At 37.2% G+C, this 21,578-nt stretch overlaps 1 protein-coding gene across 9 annotated transcripts in view; it reads right to left on the bottom strand.

Annotated features, from left to right (window-relative positions):
• tcf4 (transcription factor 4) overlaps positions 1–20,156 on the bottom strand; it is a 277,142-nt gene extending 256,986 nt beyond the window's left edge. For 3 of the 9 annotated variants that reach the window (XM_088320250.1, XM_088320247.1, XM_088320252.1), the window contains exons 1-4: positions 19,784–20,156; positions 19,571–19,667; positions 19,301–19,339; positions 15,325–15,397 (exon numbers count right to left, since the gene is read on the bottom strand). In XM_088320250.1, coding sequence (XP_088176376.1) covers positions 15,325–15,397; positions 19,301–19,339; positions 19,571–19,642 — 184 coding nt within the window. In that variant the 5' untranslated portion in view covers positions 19,643–19,667; positions 19,784–20,156. The remainder of the gene's footprint in view (positions 1–15,324; positions 15,398–19,300; positions 19,340–19,570; positions 19,668–19,783) is intronic. The other 6 variants (XM_088320251.1, XM_088320248.1, XM_088320255.1 and 3 more) reach the window with 3 other exon arrangements.
• Between the last annotated feature and the right edge of the window lie 1,422 nt (positions 20,157–21,578).

Raw genomic sequence — 21,578 nt, 5'->3', positions numbered from 1 at the left:
TGAATGGTTGAGTGTTTTAAAGCCCAGAGTCAAAATGGATATCAAGTGTTTCTGCTCAGGGTTGGTTTTCAAGATCTCAAGATTGCACGAGCCAAAAATTATGAAGAGTTCATTGGTCCCACAGGTTGGTGTAAATATTGTTTTTTGTTTTTTCATATATGTGGCTATTTTAAAGCAGTTTTATGGGGTGGTTTGTATATGCGGTAATTTATAACCAGTTAATTTTGGAGTACCGTGCTACGTTTGCTATCAGTAATCTGGGGGTATCTGAGTTACCTTTTGAATGAGGTAAAGTAACTCATTACTGTCTTTAGTAATGAATCCAACACTGGAAATCAACATGCGCGAACACTTGAAATCGCTGCCATTATTAGCATAGTCCTTATTAGTATAGTCGTTATTAGCGTAGTCATTATTAGCATTTGAAAAGCAAACAGAGCTCATAATATCACTAAAAACGCCTATTAATTCTTAATCCATGTCTCAATTAAGAGCATGGCTGGGTATTTTTGCCAAGAAAACGAGACGATTCGACAGGCTCGGAAGCAGAGCAAGAAGGTAGGAGGTTGAGCTATTGAGCAAACCGCTTCTCCTTACCACCTCTATTTCCAATGCCGTCACCCGGGATGAGTTTGAGTGACGGGCGGAACGTGAGTCTCATTTGACTGAATGAAGATGAGAGGGCGTCAGTGGGGGCGTCGTTTCGAGGTACGAGTGGATCGGATCAAACGTGAGAGGAGATATTATTAAAGCGAGACGCTTTTCATTATATAGCAATTAGAGGAACAAAAAATAAATCAAGCGTGCCCGTGTGGTGGGATTCTGTCACCGCCCAAATTTCTGTGCAGAGTTTGAAGAAAGCAAGACTTCACCAAACATAATTTAAAAAAATATGTATTCCTTTAAGATAAATCAGAAAGGGAAAAATTCTATTCCGGGAGAGGAGTCATACACTCCTATACAAACTCCGTTTTTTTCTAAATGTCAGTTGGCCTGAAACAATTCTATACGATGAGCAACCTTTAATATCTTTGCAAAGCGGAAAAAAAGTTACTCATGCACCATTTAAGTATTTCGCAATTATTTACTCATTCGACTAGATCGTTGCTGTCAGTTTTACACTTTTCTTTCCCCTTATCACTAACTTTCTTGGGAACCATTATTGTGGGCCAAAACAGGCAATAAAACACACTAAATCACGATAAAATGAGAAAAGAACAGGCGAGGTTTGCAGCATAAGGACACGCCACAGCCAGCGTAGCTTTGGTGACTATGCCTGTCTTATACCACATTGTGTTCATTTTTGTATACGTAGCTTGACAAAGCTACATGGCATGCGCGCAATTTTCTTTAAATTCCAAGTTTCTCTAAAAGTCATTATGTCAATAAAAAACTTGGGATCAACAAAATCACCAAAGGGCAGAAATAGATGCTTTCTATTGACAACATAGTTGAACTTCAAATGCTAAAGGAGGGTAAAAGCATTTTTACGCTTTTGTGTTTTAAATAACGTCCATACGATGGCAACAATATATAATCTGTCGTAAAAAGGTAGTGTCCTGACATAATTCCCACGCCTCAATATCATACAATACAGAAGCAAGATTATTATGACTTAACAGTACATTATTTAATTATAAATTACAGTAGTTGTATTTGTTGAACAAATGCTTGAGCCTGTAATTCGGGTTTGTTCTTTGTTTTCAATGTATAACAAAGAATTTGATGAAAATAAGGTTCGACTGTTCATATTGTTGTGTGAAAGGCACCTCATGTCAATAAGTCCAACGTCCAGAAGACCACAGTGGCGATGTGGTGAGCTGTCAAAATGCAGGATATTGATCAAGCAATGACAAACAATCCAGAACTTCAACGGTGGTTTTTCGACGCTTAAGAAAAAGAAGAAAACTTGCTTACAATGTCACTTACACAATATTGGGAGAATGAAGCCTTTGTCTGTATTGTAATGGTGTCCAGAATATTCTGCCATTAAAAACACGTCTTAAGCGGTAGTTCATCTCTAGCTTCTGATTTTACCAATATTTTCATCACATGACTTAAACGAGCATGCGACAAAAGAAGAAAAGAATAGAAACCACTCATAAGTGCCCAAAATATTTTGATGACATCAAAATATGACCGCAACAAGTCAGTCCAGAGCAAACACCAATTTTGACGAGAATGGGGACTAGTGGGTGCAGAGCACAATTGATTACGAGTCAGTCGCCTTAGCCTATTAGTCACATTGTCTTCTTGCTACTTAAAAATCAATATCAATATAGTCGAAGGTTAACATACATCAGCGAGTTCTCAATACTTACACCTCGTAAGTACCAAACCAGATATCAGTATCAGTGCCAGTATCAGCGTGTTTGCCTTTTAATGACTATTTAGCAATACAAATTTGAAATTAAAAGAGCTGTTAACTGTTATTATTATTATTTTTAAAAGAAAAAAAGTTCATGTAGTACAGTACTTTTATTTGTAAAACAAGCCTGTGAATTGCATGCGTTCTTTGGTTTCAATGTATAATAGAGTTTTTAAAAAATAAAGTTTTCTACTTTGTGGATTTTGTCTTGTCCTTTTTGAAGTCCAACCCAAGTAAAACATGAGGGATTACTGTGTTGTGTTTTATAGAAGTAAATTCTGTTAATATGCACATACTGGACTGAATATTGCTGATTTTGGCTTACAGCTGAAAAAAACTCAAAAATCCTATCTCAAAATATTAGAATACTTCCTCAGACCAAGTAAAAAAAATATTTTATAACAGCAAAACTAAATCAAATATTTGAAAATGTCCATTGATGCACTCAGTACTTGGTTGGGAATCCTTTTGCACGGATTACTGCATCAATCCGGCGTGGCATGGAGGCAATCAGCCTGTGGCATTGCTGAGGTGTTATTGATGCCCAGGATGCTTCGATAGCGGCCTTCAGCTCATTTGCATTTGTAGGTCTGGTGTCTTTCATCTTCTTCCTAACTATACCCCACAAATTCTCGATGGGGTTCAGGTCAGGGGAATTAGCAGGCCAATCAAGGACAGTGATGCCATGGTCAGTGCACCAGTTACTGGTGGTTTTGGCACTGTGGGCAGGTGCCAGATCATGCTGGAAAATGAAATCCTCATCTCCATAGAGCATGTAGTGCTCTAAAATCTTTTGGTACACAGTTGCATTTACTCTGGACTTGATGAAACACAGTGGACCAACACCAGCAGCTGACATGGCTCCCCAAACCATTGCTGACTGTGGGAACTTCACACTGGATTTCAAGCAACTTGGATTTTGCTCCTCTCCAGCCTTTCTCCAGACTCTGGCGCCTTGACTTCCAAATGAAATGCAAAACTTGCTTTCGTCTGAAAAGAGGACTTTGGACCACTCTGCAACTGTCCAGTGCTTCTTCTCCATAGCCCTAGTCAGACGCTTCTTCCGTTGTCTTGAGTTCAGAAGTGGCTTGACCATGGGAATACGGCTATTGTAGCCCATTTCCCGGACACGTCTGTGAACTGTGGCTTTTGATACCTGGACTCCAGCTTCAGCCCACTGTCTTTGAAGCTCCCCCAAATTCTGGAAGCGGCTCTTCTTCACAATTTTGTTAAGGCTGCGGTCATCTCTCTTGGTTGTGCAGCGTTTCCGGCCACATTTTTCCCTTCCAACAGACTTTTTGTGGATATGCTTTGAAACTGCACTCTGTGAACAGCCTGCTCTTTGAGAAATTTCTTTTTGTGTCTTACCCTCCTGATGGAGGGTATCAATGATGGTCCTCTGGACAGCAGTCAGATTAGCAGTCTTCCCCATACTTGTGATTTAGTTTACTGAACCAAGCTGAGTGTTTTCAAGGCTCAGGAAACCCTCGCAAGGTGTTTCGAGTTAATTAGATGATTCAGGTGATTAGTTGAATAGCCTACTTGTATACTTTTTCATGATATTCTAATATTTTGAGATAGGATTTTTGAGTTTTCTTAAGCTGTAAGCCAAATTCAGCAATATTCAAATAATAAAAGGCTTGAAATAATTCAGTTGATGTGTAATGAATCCAGAATCCATGACATTTTTGTTTTTTTAATTGCATTACAGAAAATAAAGAACTTTATCACAATATTCTAATTTTCTGAGACAGTCCAGTATATACGGCAGTTGCAGTGACCGCCTATGTGATGGACATGAGTGGCTTTTTCTTTTTACTGTAATTCCTTATTTACAAGCACAATATTATTTAGATCAGAATATGAAACTGCTGGCACCCTCTGTTTCCTTAACCTCACGCTTTATATCAATACTGAAGTAATATAAGCAAACCAAAATGGGCATTGTTTGCAAAATCTCTCATTTGCACACATGAACACACAAACACACACATGCCTCCATCCCCTTCCAACACTGTTGACAGGGGGACAAACAGTACATCTGAGGGGTTCGAACGTTGTTTGGTACACTAAAAGCAGCCAAGACCTGAAATAGACGAGCTTCGCCTCTTTCTGAACGGCTTCATCCAGGAGGAGATTAGAAACACACAGAGTTTGATGTGTGCATTATCTTTCCAGGGATGATCCCAAAATAAACAACAACGAGGCAAAATCTCCCAATAATTAAAATGGTAATCCACTTCCTGCTTTCTGATGACCGTGGGCTGAGCATGTCATGCGGGACTCTTGCAACGTTCATGGCTTTTTACGTGTAAAGGTGAATTGATTTCCAAAAATACGAAGATTAAGCATTCGCTAAGCTGTCAGAAACACAAACAAATATTTATAGTTTTGTGAAAGTGTGGAAAATACGGTGTTTACCTGTCTGATCATGTAAATGTGTTTGACATATCCCCCTCATGCTTATTTTGTTTTATATGCTTCGTTTTACAGTATTAAAACTTATATTTGGTAGTCGTTAATCCTTGTATAATTCCTGTATAATTCCTGTGTAAACGTCTTACCAACCCCTCTATTTTTTTACAAAGGAACTTGTTTACATGTTATATCATTTCAAAAAAGTATAATTTGTATGCATGTGTATCTATATATATATATATATATATATATATATATATATATATATATATATAGACATAAAAATGTCATGATTACCGATTGGAATCACCTGCGCCCGCCTATATAAATCCTGTCCTGTCACTCTCCTGTGGTCAGTCCGTCTGCGAAGCTCTGTTTCTACAAGGCAAGCCTCTTTCGACCCTGACTCCCACCTGCCCCGTTTTGGCTCCCGTTTGTTTCCGGCTACGACCTGTTTTGATCCCAACTACTTCTGCTCTCCTGTCCTGGCCTACGACTCGTTTCCGACACTGACCATGTTTTTGCTCTCCCTGTCCCGGTGACCGACCTGTTTTTCCATTCCTGACACCGCCATCGCTCGCTACGGAAGATCCACTTCAGTATTCGGATCACAATGCGAGTGCGAGAGCAACTTGCTTCCGCGCCTAGTGAGCCCCGGATCGCGGGCGCTGCCCTTCCTCTCTCTATCTCAATGAACTTGTGAGAAACGTCACGCGATAGGGTCCTGTTTCAAATCTGATCCTGACAAAAAATTAATACAATTATTGTTTGATTTTCCCCATTTTTTAATTTTTTATAACCAAACTATTTTTTTTACCACTAGTACCGCTAAATAATACATAATGTCCTTTTCACTATATTTTTCATCAATGGTTGCAGATCACTACTGGAAAAAGAGAAGTTAAAAATGATGAAAAAGTTTTGCAGGAAAAAAAATTGCCCAAACTTTGTTTTCCAGTTTCTGAATTTTTGTTGTAGTATATCTAATGTTGGCAAAACAAGATGAAGGAAGATCCCACCACTGAGCAGCAGTCATTTACTTGTAAGACCACATTCAGTGATGGGAGTAAGGCATTACAAAGAAACGCAGTACTGGAATTCAGTTAAAAGTACTGTACAGTACTGCGTTATTGTTTTAACCTTGTTAACGTACTGTTGTTAATAAATGCTACGTTACTGCATTATTCACGCATCGAATGCAAATCATGTATTACGATGTCAAATGCTGAACACTGCTGCATCACTCATGTTGTCACATACAAACCTTTATCCGCCAGCAACGTCATTTGAAAGGTGGGCATGTTTATACAGGGAGTGCAGAATTATTAGGCAAGTTGTATTTTTGAGGATTAATTTTATTATTGAACAACAACCATGTTCTTAATGAACCCAAAAGTCTCATTAATATCAAAGCTGAATATTTTGGAAGTTGGAGTGGGGCTTTTTTAGTTTTAGCTATTTTAGGAGGATATCTATGTGTGCAGGTGACTATTACTGTGCATAATTATTAGGCAACTTAACAAAAAACAAATGTATACCCATTTCAATTATTTATTTTCATCAGGGAAACCAATATAACAGCTCAACATTCACAAATATACATTTCTGACATTCAAAAACAAAACAAAAACAAATCAGTGACCAATATAGCCACCTTTCTTTGCAAGGACACTCAAAAGCCTGCCATCCATGGATTCTGTCAGTGCTTTGATCTGTTCATGATCAACATTGCGTGCAGCAGCAACCACAGCGTCCCAGACACTGTTCAGAGAGGTGTACTGTTTTCCCTCCTTGTAAATCTCACATTTGATGAGGGACCACAGGTTCTCTATGGGGTTCAGATCAGGTGAACAAGGAGGCCATGTCATTAGTTTTTCTTCTTTTAGACCCTTTCTTGCCAGCCACGCTGTGGAGTACTTGGATGCGTGTGATGGAGCGTTGTCCTGCATGAAAATCATGTTTTTCTTGAAGGATGCGGACTTCTTCCTGTACCACTGCTTGAAGAAGGTGTCTTCCAGAAACTGGCAGTAGGACTGGGAGTTGAGCTTGAGTCCATCCTCAACCCGAAAAGGCCCCACAAGCTCATCTTTGATGATACCAGCCCATACCAGTACCCCACCTCCACCTTGCTGGCGTCTGAGGCGGACTGGAGCTCTCTGCCCTTTACCGATCCAGCCACGGGCCCATCCATCCAGCCCATCAAGACTCACTCTCATTTCATCAGTCCATAAAACCTTAGAAAAATCCGTCTTGAGATTTTTCTTGGCCCAGTCTTGACGTTTCAGCTTGTGTGTCTTGTTCAGTGGTGGTCGTTTTTCAGCCTTTCTTACCTTGGCCATGTCTCTGAGTATTGCACACCTTGTGTTTTTGGGCACTCCAGTGATGTTGCAGCTCTGAAATATGGCAAAACTGGTGGCAAGTGGCATCTTGGCAGCTGTACGCTTGACTTTTCTCAGTTCACGGGCAGTTATTTTGCGCCTTGGTTTTTCTACACGCTTCTTGCGACCCTGTTGACTATTTTGAATGTAACGCTTGATTGTTCGATGATCACGCTTCAGAAGCTTGGCAATTTTAAGAGTGCTGCATCCCTCTGCAAGATATCTCACTATTTCTGACTTTTCAGAGCCTGTCAAGTCCCTCTTCTGACCCATTTTGCCAAAGGAAAGGAAGTTGCCTAATAATTATGCACACCTGATATAGGGTGTTGATGTCATTAGACCACACCCCTTCTCATTACAGAGATGCACATCACCTGATATGCTTAATTGGTAGTAGGCTTTCGAGCCTATACAGCTTGGAGTAAGACAACATGCATAAAGAGGATGATGTGGTCAAAATACTCATTTGCCTAATAATTCTGCACTCCCTGTATATACATACAACAGAATACAGTGATAGTGGTGCAGTCTCAAGCACAGAGTATGAAGTTGCTGAATTTCTTGCCACGAAAACATCCTCTCCATAGTATATAATCGAATCAGAGCCGAAATTATCTTCATAAGAAAAAGGTGGTCAGTTTATATGCCCATATTTGGTTGTGTGTCACCAGTGACAAATTGTAGGCAGCGTTAGGGAAAGAAGTCGTGCCTTATTCAGGAACTACAAACTAACCAGAAATCCAAGGGCCAAACGTGAGCAAAGAATTTACGGTAAAAGTCTGCCGGATTTTGGTATTTTTCTTTGTAAATTTATTTTTGCAATACAACTCACCTGTAAAAAAATAAGAAAATGTATTGAACCGTACCCAGGAATGGAGAAGGAAATTTTCGAGTGGTTTGAGGCCCAGAGACAAAGAGGATATAGAGTGTGATATTGAATGTTGCAAGCTCTCAAGATTGCACAAACTATGAATTATGAAGGCTTGATTGCCTTTCCCGGTCGGTTTACACTTTTTCTTCTATTTATTTTATTAAGTGGTTATTTTTAAGCAGTTTAGGGGGTCGGCTTCTATGCAAGTATATACGGTAATCTGTCAATGGATAGTTATTTTTGGTGTAACATTTTGGAGGCAGTAATCTAGGAGAACAAATAGCAACTGTAACTAATTACTATTTTTCAGTAAAGCGCCAACACTGTTCATGACTGCTGAGCAGAACTAAACCTACAAAGTGAGGACCGGGTTCAATGTCAGCATGTCCGAGCCTCTGGTCTCATCCCTTCCTTTGGAAAGTGCTGCTCTCATGGCTGCGTGGCTCTATAGAGTTCTAATTAGCCGCATTCACAAACAGCGCCGGTCTCATCAAAATGCCGAGGCCTGCAGAAAGCCACAGCAGGGGTGAGCACAATGTGTGTGCAGGATGAATCTTGTACATGTGGGTGGAAAACAAGATTTTTTTTTTTTGTCGGCGTGGAGTTTGTGTGACGATGTTGCGTGTTCAGCGTATGAAAAGCGTACCAAAGTGAGGCTCTTCCAACCGAAGCTTCGCAAATGCCACCAAAAGTCATAACATTAGTGGCCTTGATTCACATTTGCATGCACGGGAGCTAACGTCGTCATGGCGCACAAAAAAAAAACAAGTATACAAAGACGACGTCTGCGCTGTGATTTTTGGGGAAAAACCAACAGTAGGCACAACAACAGAAATGACCTTTCATCATTTCTCTCTAACCATATGATATGACCGTATTTATTTGATTATAACTCACATTTCTTTTACCTAAATATAACTCAAATTTGGGGTGTGCGTTATACACAAGGTTTTACAGTTGTATAAAATATAACTGACCACGATGGCATAAAATTGGATGCAATGGGAACCAAACTCTTTATAAGATGTATTTTAATTATTACTTTAAGGGCGCACTGCGTAGTATTTGACCACTGGGGGCTGCTGTATTGCTGTATTGTGTACTGTAACCGAAAACGGGTTCTTTGTAGCACTCGTACAAACTATAATCCAAATAATAGAGACTCAATGGGACCAAACCACACCATTTCATCTCCTTTTTTTCCAGCCTTTTTTCAACAAGGTTTTCTTGTTTTTGGGGGTTCCGATGGCTGGATAGCTGACATTCATATCACCTTTCCAACCATCATACGGAATCTTCATTCAGTTTGGAAATTTCGGTTCTTTTGGCAATTTGCATACTCTGCAGCCAGTCAGAAGCCTGCTTCGATTAGCTTCTTGTTTCCGGACTTTCCCGAGCGTTATAAGGTTGTGGGTTTGCATATCATTTTCCAAAGTACACGCACAGAGAACACAAGAAAAATGTATAAGTGGTTTGGAATCAAGCCAAAACCTCAGCCCCAGAAGAAAGATTCAAAGGAAGCTAACACAATTTATGATGCTAAAAAACATAAACATATATTAAAAGCATCATGGAAAGAGTTCACGTGGCTTGTAGCAGACGATGCAACGCAAACATTGCATGAATGAAGATGAGTAAATACAAGTACATACTGATGGCAGATGAAAAACAGCAATATCATATACATGCAATGAATGTTATAAGTAGATATATAAAATATATATTTTAAAATGTTCTGTTATATACTCTGATATCAATCCTTAATACTTTGCAACATTTTTATTTTTTTTAATTAATTTATTTATTTATCTATGCGATTAGTCGTCTCGATGTGTTTCAAGTTGTGAAAAATGGGGCAGGCAACTTTATGGCTGGGCAGAACACTTTACAGAGTTGTCTGCCCTGGTGTCCGGTAACTTTTTGACAGGAGTTTCAGACACTGATATATACACACACAGTGGTACCTCTACTTAGGAATGTTTCTAGGTGCAAGGTTTCAGGTTACAAAGTACCTGAACAGGAAAATATTGCCTCTAGTTACGAAGTCAAAAATACAGGACGTGCTGCTATTCCCGAACAACAGACTGTGAAAGCGCAACCCCTAGTGACGCTTTTCAGTAACTGTCCTACTACACCAAACTGGCTATCGCTGGCAACCAGTGCAAATGCGTGTTCCAAGCATGCTCTTTGTGTCATCATCACAGTTCAGAGATCAAAGACGAGGAGTAGCAGCGTTTCCAACAACATGCAGCCATCATTTATTCCATTTTCTGCACTGCTTATCCTCAGTAGGGTCGCGGGGCATTCATCATTCAATCATCCCAAATTAATGACAATTTAGAAAAATCCCATGGAGTTTCGGAATTTGTAGAAAGGAATCATATGGAAAAAATGTTGACAAGTTGGGCGATCGCGAAAGCAGATGTCACTGGAAACGGGAGACAAAAATGTAAAAGATTATATTTATGATTTCCTTTATTATTTGTTTTTTACAATATGATTATTGTGCAGTAATCAAAATATAACTTGTGGTTGTTTCATGTTATTAAAAAAATATCAAACTATTCTTTTGCAGGGCTTGGAACGGATTAACGCATTTACATACAAAATGATTCTCTACTTACAAATTTTTCTGGTTACGAACCTACTCCCAGAACGAATCAATTTCGTAAGTAGTGGTACCACTGTAGCAGAGTTTCTGATTCATGCTGAGCATCGGAGTCTTCCGTCTAAAAGTTGTTGTTTTTTTATGAACACATTTACGCAATTGTCATCCCATCTGATTTATCAATGAAAGCACGGCATGCATCTCCGATTTGCTCTGTGACTGCCTCCAGAAATCCACACGTGAACGTTAGCATGCTGTGTTACTGTCGTGCAACCAGGTGCAAATAAAGCAGGTTTTCCCACGCGCCATGAACTGTCTGCGATACAAATGCAAGGGGAAGCCGTATTATGATTTTACTTTACTGTGGATTTTTGTATGGAAGTCATCGTTTTAGTTCAAGACAAATGCCAGGCTACCTGAGTCTAATTGTTTTTCTTCAACCAAAACTTGACTCGTCTACTGTTACTTCAAAGATCAGTTGCCCCCTGTTTTTCTTAGAGTCATATGCCCGCATCTAATTCTCAAAGTTTTTTATTATTGGTTGTTTTCTGTAGGCGATTAAATTTATTTCCTTGGATAAATATAGATTAAGGATTAATAACTAGATGTGGCTGCATTCTTTGGGATTGTCTTTGACAAAATCGCTGAATTTTCGCATTCTATCCATCTATCTATCTACCCTGGTCATATCCCAAGAGAGGGGTGACCAACAGCAAAATAAACACAGAAAGGAAAAAAGGAAAAAGTAGCAAAAAAACACAAAAAATTAACCACAAGACCATGGCCAACCCAAATGCCCAAACACCCAAACCAGTTAAGCACTTTGGCACCCAAGTTGGTCATTCTTTCGTCCCACCAGATAAAACGGGACACAAGATGTTTGGACATGTTGTAAGGGATGGGTAGGGCACCTGTATGATTCGGCAGGGGTAAACCAGTAAAAGCTGCCGGGCCTCGCTGTTGAACATAGGAGTGTGTTGTGTCACTCTGACCCGGGTGACATGGCCGCTGTCTTGCGTATCGTTTTCATTCTATAATGAGTATTAATACCACAATTAATAAGTAACACGCTACTGTGCTGAGCCTTGGCAGATGCATAGTGAGGCACAAAATTCTCTAGCCTCATGGAAGAGGAAGATAGAGAGAACAAGGATTCTGATTTGGTGCACACCTAATCCCCAAACAATTGAATAAGTGATATTGCACAGCAAGTCAAAGTCAAAGTATTTTTTTATGACATGGATTTGTTATCATGTTGGAGTATTACCTATCAATTCGTGGTTTTATTCAAAAGGAACAATATGTAAGGTGTAACTGTGCGATGCAGAGTGACACATGCAACTTTCTTGCCTCGTGACAGAGGGCGATAATGAGACCAAGTACTCAGATTTGGTGCACACCTTATCCCAAAACAATTGAATCAGTGATAGCGTACAGCCAATCATCAAATATTTTTTATTACGTGGACTTTTTATCATAATGGAGTATTACCTATAAAGGTTTTTTTTTTTCAAAAGAAGACCGTAGATTTCTTTTCTCAGTTAAAGTAAGACAATAAAACATTTTTTCCTATGAAACAGTTTACAAATTGCTTTAAGATGTAAGTTCATATATTTGTAAATCTGACTGTGACTCACCAGACACAAACCTCACCACACATTACTGCTCCATGCTAACAAGATATTCACAACCGGGACTTTTATTGTAATGATCTCAACAAAAGTAAGCTAAAAACAAAATATCGCAAATCATGAGATAGTGAACAAGATCCAATATTATATTTATTGACTTCTACTTACACAGCAAAATGTAGACTGCTAAAGCTGCCGACAAAATCAATGACTTGAAGCCACATTACACAAGTCGCTCAGCCACTCGCTAAAACGCCAAATAGGATTACGTGAATAAATTACACACTTGGCTGCTCCCCGCTCATTAATGTCAATCACATTCAAAAATTTCCTGACACACTCACCAAGTCACAAACTGACCATAAATTGAAAACACGATCGTAACGGTTTAACTTTTAGAGCCGTTGCTACCAGGTCGCCCACTGCGGTAAGCTAGTCTCTGCACTCGCCGCAGTAACTTCACCAAATCCCCTAAACAGGAAGTCTTTCCTAGGATTAATCCTGAGTCACTGAGATCATAACCTGCCCTCCAAATTGAAACCATCAAAAGGCTACTATGTAATTTGACCACTAGATGTCTTTTTATTGTGTAGTGCAGGGGTACTCACACTTGATGGAGTGATTTGCTTAAGGGATCCGTGAATGTGAACTGTGAGTAAGCGAAAATACATGAACTATCATTTAAACAAGTATCTTTTTTAAATACCCGTAGGCAGTGTTGGGCACGTTACTTTAAAAAAGGAATTAGTTATAGTTACGCTTCCAAAAAATAACAGTGATAATTACTGAATTACTGAATAGTAACTAGTTACGAGGGGACATAACTATTTCCATTACTTTAAAAAGAAGTTGTTGTATGTCAAAGAATTTGAAATTTTTGAGCAGTATCTCAAGTTGTTTTTGTTGCTTTTATCCATACATAACAAATTAATGTGTAACATTGTGCACGGAATGACTTAAAAAGTAGGGAAGATAAAGAAAAAAAGGTCAAAACTGGAAAAAAAAAAAAAAAAAAAAAAAATACAATAACAAAAGGAAAAGAAACAAAAGAAGAAAAAGGAATCAACTTCATTTTTATATAAAAAACGTTAACATTAAAAACTGTAGGAAATATAATTAAAGTATTTAGAAATCTAGCAAAAAAAGATAAAATACAAAACAATTTTAATCTGTATTATGCTTAAGACATGTAAAGTCAACAACAAATAATCTTCCCAAAAATTGCACATTGACCAATCACAAGAGAAAAAAGGCGTTTGGGAGCAAAACAGCTGTTGATTGGAGGGAAACCGGCTGTCTCCCTTCGTTAACTTCCAAGCGGCGGCTCATAGAGCTGTTTGGTTCGCAAACCATACGAGTCGGTTGCGCTGCATCCACAAATGTCAACAGCACAGTGACTCATCCCTCATTCGCCTTTTCTTTCAGCGCTGTAGTAAATACTATATTCTAAAGTGCTTTTTAACTACATGGTAGTTGCTATTTAGAATGGTGAAATGATCGAAAAGGACATTACGTGAACAACTCGGAGTAGAGCGGAAACCTTTATTTAAAGGTGAGGACAATATTTTGCACAGAAGATTATGCAAATTTTCACCATAAAATACGACGCTCTCTTCAAACAGAACAGGGCAATGCCGGCTTTCGTGAAACAGAACTTGATATTAACTTTTGCAGCAAAAGTAGACAAACGTGATAAATGACAACAACATAACGTTTCTTTTCACAAGAAAGAAGTTAACGCTAATTTTGCTAACACGTGGATGATGCTAGCTTTCGTGCAGAAGAAACTAAGGCAAATTGTCATCGCTGAGGAGGACGTTGGTACTTTTGTGGAGCTGACAATGATAATATTACTTAATAGAAGACCAAACTACCATTTGCGCAATTTCCTTACATGAAGAATATGCTAAATTTCACTGTGGAAATTGACACTTGCTTCACAACTTTCATGAAACAGAGCTCGATACTAACAAGAGCAGCAGAACAAGAAGAAAATGATCATTGACAAAAAATGACGTTACATTTCTCATGAAAGGAGTCGACGTCAATTTTGACGACACCAGCTTGATTCACAAAGAACAAGACAACGCTAGCCTTATGAAACTAACTTTTGCAGCAGAAGAAGAGGAAAATAATCCCAGACAAGAATACGACGTTACCTTTCACACAAGGAGGTCAATGCTAACAAGGAGACAGCGCTAGTTTTCCGCTGAAAAGAATTACGCTAATTTTCACTGATGAGGAAGACTTTGCTACTTTTGTGCAGAAGGATAATGATAATATCGATAGACAAGAAGACCAAATTCTCATTTGCAGAGAACAATAAACAAACTTTTTCCACTACGCTACCTTTCATGAAGAAGAAAACACCATTAATATTCTCTCTGGAAGATGGTGCTCGCTTCACACAGAACAAAAAAACGCTAGCTTTCGCGAAACAGAACTTGATACTTACCTTTGCAGCAGCCGAAGACAAACGTGATCACTGACAAGAATACAAAATTACCTTTCACACAAAAGAAGTCAATGCCAATTTTCTAAGAAGGAGACAATGCTAGTTTTCACGTGTAAGACAATGACACTAATTGTCATTGGTAGGGAAGACATCACTACTTTTGTAGATGATAATATCAATTGACAAGAAGATGAAACTACGATTTGCGCAGAACACCAAACAAACTTTTGCCATGGTTGAAGTCTATGTTAGCTTTCACGCAGAAGAAGAAACCACTAGCTTTTACACAGAAAAATACAACACAAAGTTTCTCCAACAAAGCCACTAGAAGTTGTTAAAAATACACAATCTCCCTTTAAATCTTCAGATCTCATACTTGATGTTTAAATATATTGCAAAAAAAACCCTAGTAAACAACATCAATATGTGCATGCATTTCTGTTATAAACAGATACAAATATTAAAGCATAAACTCTGAGCAACTCAAAGCATATACAACCAAAAAATGTGTTAGCCAGCGCAGATAATGTGTATGAAGGAGTTCAAAATGAGAGAACATACAGAAGAACAAAGAAAAATATTAAAGCTGACGTACTTGAGCCGGAGAAATGTCCACTCCCCAGGGAGGTCGGTCCATTCTTTCCACCGCTAACAGGAGGGGAAAACATCTACAAGACAAATACAGTGCACATTACCTCAAAGAACATTGACAGAGCCACCCAAAAATCTACATGAAATAATTAAATTAATAAATAACTGCAATAAAATATCTAAAAATATATATCAATGCACCGGGGAGGCGTTTGTCTGCTACTGGTGCCTCCAGAAGTCTGTGTCTGCTTCTCAGAAGCATTTAATGTCTTTTTTAATTGTTACAAATAATTGTTACACTGTAAAAAAGAAACCAAGTACAAAAATCAAAGCGAGTAAGATTAAATAAGGAAAAATGTCTTATTTTCTAGTAGTATTTTCTTGTTTTTTTTAACTGTATCACTTTTCTTCTTTTGTCTGTTTTACCTTATAATTATTTTAAAACTTGTTTTTCTTCTAATCTGATTATATTTTTTAAAAATATTTTCTTATTTTACTATATCTCTGCAGATTTTTTCCATACTCTAGTAAGTCCAGTAAAAATAAGGGAAAAAAGACCAAATAAAATAGTATAAAATACAAATATTGTCATTTTTAAGTCGTATTTTCTTGCTCAATTGCAGTATCACAATAATAATGCCTTTTTTTTTACCTTTTTTTGTATTTTTTGGGGGGAGCTTTGTACAACAAAAGGTCCAAATTTGAAAAATGTTCTGAATTGAGTAAAATCATTTAAAAAATTCTCTGTTTATAGAGTGATTCATAAAAACAATTTATGCTTTTATAATTATATGTTATTGTCAAGTAGTATTTACTTGTTCTGTTGGCATATCACTTTTGTCTTTTTGTATTAAAAACAATGGCTACACTGCAAAAAGTATTCTTGGTTAGTTACTGTATCACTTTTGTCCTTTTTTAATAATTATTTTTTCCGTAGCTTTGTACAACAAAAAGTCAAATTAAATCGTTTTAAAATACTTTAATTTAAGTATACATTTTAAAAATGCTCTGTTTATAGCTTTTCTAGTAATTTTCTTTTTTTAACTCTAATGTGCTTTCTTATTTTGTTATATTTCCACACATTTTTTTTGTACTTCAAGAAGTCCGGTAAAACAAAATCTAAGAAAATAATATCAGAGAAAGAATAAGGCTATTTTCAAGTAGTATTTTCTTGGTCAGGTGCCATTGCACTGCTATCTATTTGTCTTTTTACCCTATTTACATTTTTTTTTAGCTTTGTACAACAACAAAAAAATCTAATTTCATTATTTTAAATATATTGTAAATTAGTACAAGAGTATCAAATATTTTAATTTTAATTTTAATCATTTTATTTTTTCTGTTTTTATTAGATTTTTTTTCAAAGTGTATTTTTTATTTTATTTTACTGTATTTCCTTAGATGTTTTGCATGCTCAAGTAAGTCCAGTAAAATAAAAAAGAAGAAAAAATCTATGAAAATCCTAGCAAGGAAAAATGATGTATGTTCCTGGTCAATGGCTGTTCATTTTGTTCTAGTTACATTTTTTAAGCCCAGTAAAAAAATAAGAAACACAGTAAAATAAATGAAATTTCAGATTTCTGTGTCGAATATCTAAAATAATGCTTATTTTTTCAAATTATATTTTTCTCTTCTAATTTTACTACATGTATCTTGCAATTGCTGCAGCTCTACACTCAAAGGGTCCAGTTGTGAATGAGAAATAACAAAAAAAAAATCAGATTTACAGTTTTTAAAAAGTTATGTAATGGGGCTTGATTTGTGAATTATGTTCCTACTTTTGCATTGTTGTATTATTATCATTATTATTGCTATTATTATTGTTTTTATGATTTATTTTAACATTATAATAATATATATACAAATTGATGTTTTCTTACTTGTGGTTAATTTTTTGAGCTTGGTGCTCTACACTGCAAAAAGTCAAGATACAATTTTGGGAAAAAAATAAAGAAAATCGAGAAATTTGTTATGAAATCATCAAATAATTTTAGTCTCAAAAGAAAAAAAATATATATCATTATATCTGTATATCTAAATCTATATCTGTATCTATCTATCTATCTATATATATATATATATATATATATATATATATATATATATATATATATATATATATATATATATATATATATATATATATATACACATATATATATACATGTGTGTGTGTGTGTGTGTGTGTGTGTGTGTGTGTGTGTGTGTGTGTGTGTGTGTGTGTGTGTGTGTGTGTGTGTGTGTGTGTGTGTGTGTGTGTGTGATATATCCCCAATGGTTACACTGTTCACACCAACACTGAAGCTTTCCAAGCAATAAGTGTGATGCGTACTATATTACATTTTACATATCTGAAGCCCGATGTATCAAAAAGTGAGTGCAAATATATGTGCAAATTGATCAGATTCAATGTTAACATTATTAGTAATTCTATCAATTGCATATCAAGGATAATAATATATTGACAGATGTGCATGATAGACTGAGTCGGCTATCTAATGGCGAGCATTAACAGATCTACAACCGCATACATTTATATTTTGCATGTTTATATCAAAAGGGAAGACGCACTGGTGTAGTTTTGCCAATCTACTTTGTTAATTTGTCAAATATTTAGAAGGGGTCAGACAGAACGAGAAGACGAAACAAAGAAAGGCCTCAAAATTTGTGCTTGGTTATTTTGATAAAGATTTTCTTAGGGATTCAGAGCACAACTATAGGTTGTTGAAATTCTGGACAGCAATGATAGTACTCATAATGTAGTAGCGCTTATCTTATATGATTTTGAATGCTAAATTGTTTAACTTTCCTTATGCCAAACAATTCAAACTAGTTTTTGCTAACATGCTGTTTTATTTTCAATGCGTTTTAGAGGAGTCCAAAAAAAAATCACAATTAATTTTGTCGTCACTATGGTCATCTGTTGGAATTACAGTATATATGACGTTATCCTTGCTAATCTGATTTGTCTGGATTATTATTGGCAGTCGGTTTATTCTCACTCATTGAGGGACTGTATTCACCCCCAACCCACTCTCTAATTCTTCCTCTTGTGACCAACCTTGCTCCCACTGGGAAATAGAGGCACGAAAAAAACATAGCCAAGAGCACGGAACACTATTTCCTGTCCCTCAAGTTCACACCACACTCTATAACTCTTTAACAGAGGGAGGAGGCGGCACATTTAAAAGTGTATTTTTTGCTTTTGCGTCAAGAACGCTAAAAACTGCAGAATGGGGCATGTGCAACATGCAGTTTTAAAAGAAATTTAAGCTGCTGTATTATACGCACTATAAGGCGCACCTGATTATAAGGCGCACCTGATTATAAGGCGCACCCCAGAAAATAGTCTTTTGCAAATTATTTTCAAATATAGAGAGCATGGAATACAAATTACGGTAGGATACAGGGTTCCAAAATAAATAAATGAATTCAGTTTAATTTTTAGATAAACGTGGTTTAAATAATATAAACTACTATTATGGCATCTGGCTGTCAAGACTAAGAACTCTCTCCCTGCCTTACCCCTCTGCCTTCTGCTAAATCAATGCATTACTGCACTATTTAGATTCCAGCTCATACTTTGCAGATGTTTTATTCTAAACCTTGTATATATTTTATATGCCTACTTCTTTTTGTGTCTTATTTATTGCATGTTGGCACGCGGGGTTAGAGGAAGTAATTTCATCTGTGCTGTATATTGTGCAAATAGCACATGTGACAATAAAGTTGACAACGACAATCCGGTTTGAAGACAAAAGAATTAATTCATTAATGAATCGTTACTGTAGGCAACATATTCTAATTGTACTTGCGCATTTCCAATTCTATCCACCGTATTTTCCGGTCTGTATCGCAAAACATTCTGGCAAATTTAGCGGTTTTAGGTGCGTCTTATAATCCTGAAAATACATCAGTTTAAATACTGTGTATGTGAAAAAGCAAAGAAGGGGAGAAGGACTTAAAATGAAATACACTACCATGGATGATGGGAACATTTTCAAATCGCTGTTTCGCATCTATAAGACAACAAAATTACCATTGCAGCATCACAAATAGCTACACACACAAAATGGAAACACACAGTAAGATTTGACTTTTCTTTGGAACTTACAAACACTTTAGTAGTATATTTTTTAAAAAAATATGCAGCTTGCGCCACGCAACTCATCAGTTAAACATGCAAACTGTGCAACGTACTTATCCAAATTATCGCATTTGTTCCAAAACGCATTCATAAATCTTCTTACCGCGCTGAAATCCAGCAAGTCGCTGAGTTCCTTGTCCGTTCCCAAAGCTGCCATCCGCTGCTGATGATGCATTTTTTAAAAGCAAAATCGCGTAGACCTAAAACATGGAAACAAACGCAAAAAAATAGATGCACAAGAGGGGGGGAAGCAAGGGCAGACAGACAGATAGAGCTCAAGCTGGATGGAGGTGGAGAGCGGAGAAAAGCTTCCGACCTTCTTTCGCTTTTTCCCCCTCTCCTTTTACGCGCAGCTCCGTAGGCAAAATAAATCCAGAAAACGAGCGATCAACACGTTGGATTTCCTCTCATCTTCAAAAGCTCACATGCGGGACTCCCGGTTTTAAGCCACCCAAAAAAGAAGTCAGAGAAAATGAGTGTACGTCGCTGTTTGGTGTGCGCGTTTTTCTTTTTCTCAGTTCTTGGCGCACCCTACAAACAACAAAGTCGTCAAACAAACACCCAAATCAATTCATTCATGTTAAAAAAGAATAAGAAAAAAAATCAGCTCCGTGGGTTTGTCGGAAGCAAAGCTCCGAAGAGATGACGAGTTTTTCTGTGTGTGCATGCGATTCATCCGTTGTGGAGCGCGCGCGCGCTCGGAGGAGTTGAAGCGGAGGCGTGCGCTCCTTGTGGCCGGTTGAGGGCTCCCTTGAAGCGGATGCGGGTGAAGGAAAAGAGTCGGGGCGCGCGGATACAGTACCTGTGCGCGTCTGGGCTGGGCTCGCAAATTTGGCTTGGTTGTTTTTAATTCGCGTGGCGGTGCGGCTTCTTAGCTTACGTCCTAGTCCAACGACGAAAGGATGCTATCAGTCTAAAACCGAACAAGGACGATCACGAGGTCGTGCTTAATTTGGTTCATTAGTGAGAGTCAGATCGCCTTTAACTTGCATTTTTAAACCATCGTGGAAATAGATTACATTAATAAATGTATTCTCTCATTCATTTTTTTATTCTACTATATTTTTATCTCTACTTAGTGCAAACCTTTTTCAAGGTTTCTTAATTTTCCTTATTGGGTTTTTTTTTTGTTTGCCTTGCACTCGCGTACACTGTAAATTACCCAGACTTAAATATGCATTGTCAACGTGTTTTCATTCCTTTGATGTTCTTCCAACAATGGAAAGAGTAAAAGGAAATCATGTCTTTGTCACTCTGTCATTGTTGACCATAATGTAAAAAAAAAATAATAATGATCCAAACGGCAACTTTCTGGAGAGGGCTGAGTGTCAGGACCTCTAGCACCACCTATTGATTATCTCTGCACCCCTGTGAGTACGTCACCAAACGATTCCCTGATTTTTGGATCTAACTTGCCTTGGAGAACAGACAAATGAATAGAATAGAATAGAATAGAATAGAATAGAATAGAATAGAATAGAATAGAATAGTCTTTATTATTATAATAATCAAGTCATGTTTATTTGTATAGCCCTAATCTCAAAGTGTCTCAAAGGGCTGCACAGATCAAAGACTATTGCAAACTACATTGTTTACGAGATTTGACATGGCACCTAAGAATACATAAGAAAAACATGAATCAATAATAGCATAAAAGAATGGCAAGATAAACAGGTAAAAATATTAACAGGGTAGTGCTTGGATAATATTCTTTTGAACGATTGAGCAGTGAAAAGTATTGCAATAACAGCTCACGGTAACATATTCATATATATATATATATATATATATATGGAGGTCGGTGGTTCGCGCCCCGGCCGAGTCACTTCTAAGACTTAAAAAGTGGTCGGCGGCGCCCTCTGTTGGCTGCGGCTGCATCGGCTCGCTACAACGGGTCAGGTGCAATCGACATTTCGTTCTGTGTACATTGTTACACAGAATGACAATACAAGGAAATTATTATTATTATTATATATATATATATATATATATATATATATATATATATATATATATATATATATATATATATATATATATATTACAAAACCTTTTTTTTAATTGTGAGTGGCAAAAGATATATTTTTCCCATTCAGTTTTTGATGGCATTA

The sequence above is a fragment of the Urocampus carinirostris genome, chromosome 16 (assembly GCF_059441175.1).
Source record: "Urocampus carinirostris isolate Australia breed hairy pipefish chromosome 16, RoL_Ucar_1.0, whole genome shotgun sequence".
In the NCBI taxonomy this organism is placed as follows: Eukaryota; Metazoa; Chordata; class Actinopteri; order Syngnathiformes; family Syngnathidae; genus Urocampus; species Urocampus carinirostris.
This window is presented reverse-complemented; position numbering and strand designations above follow the sequence as displayed.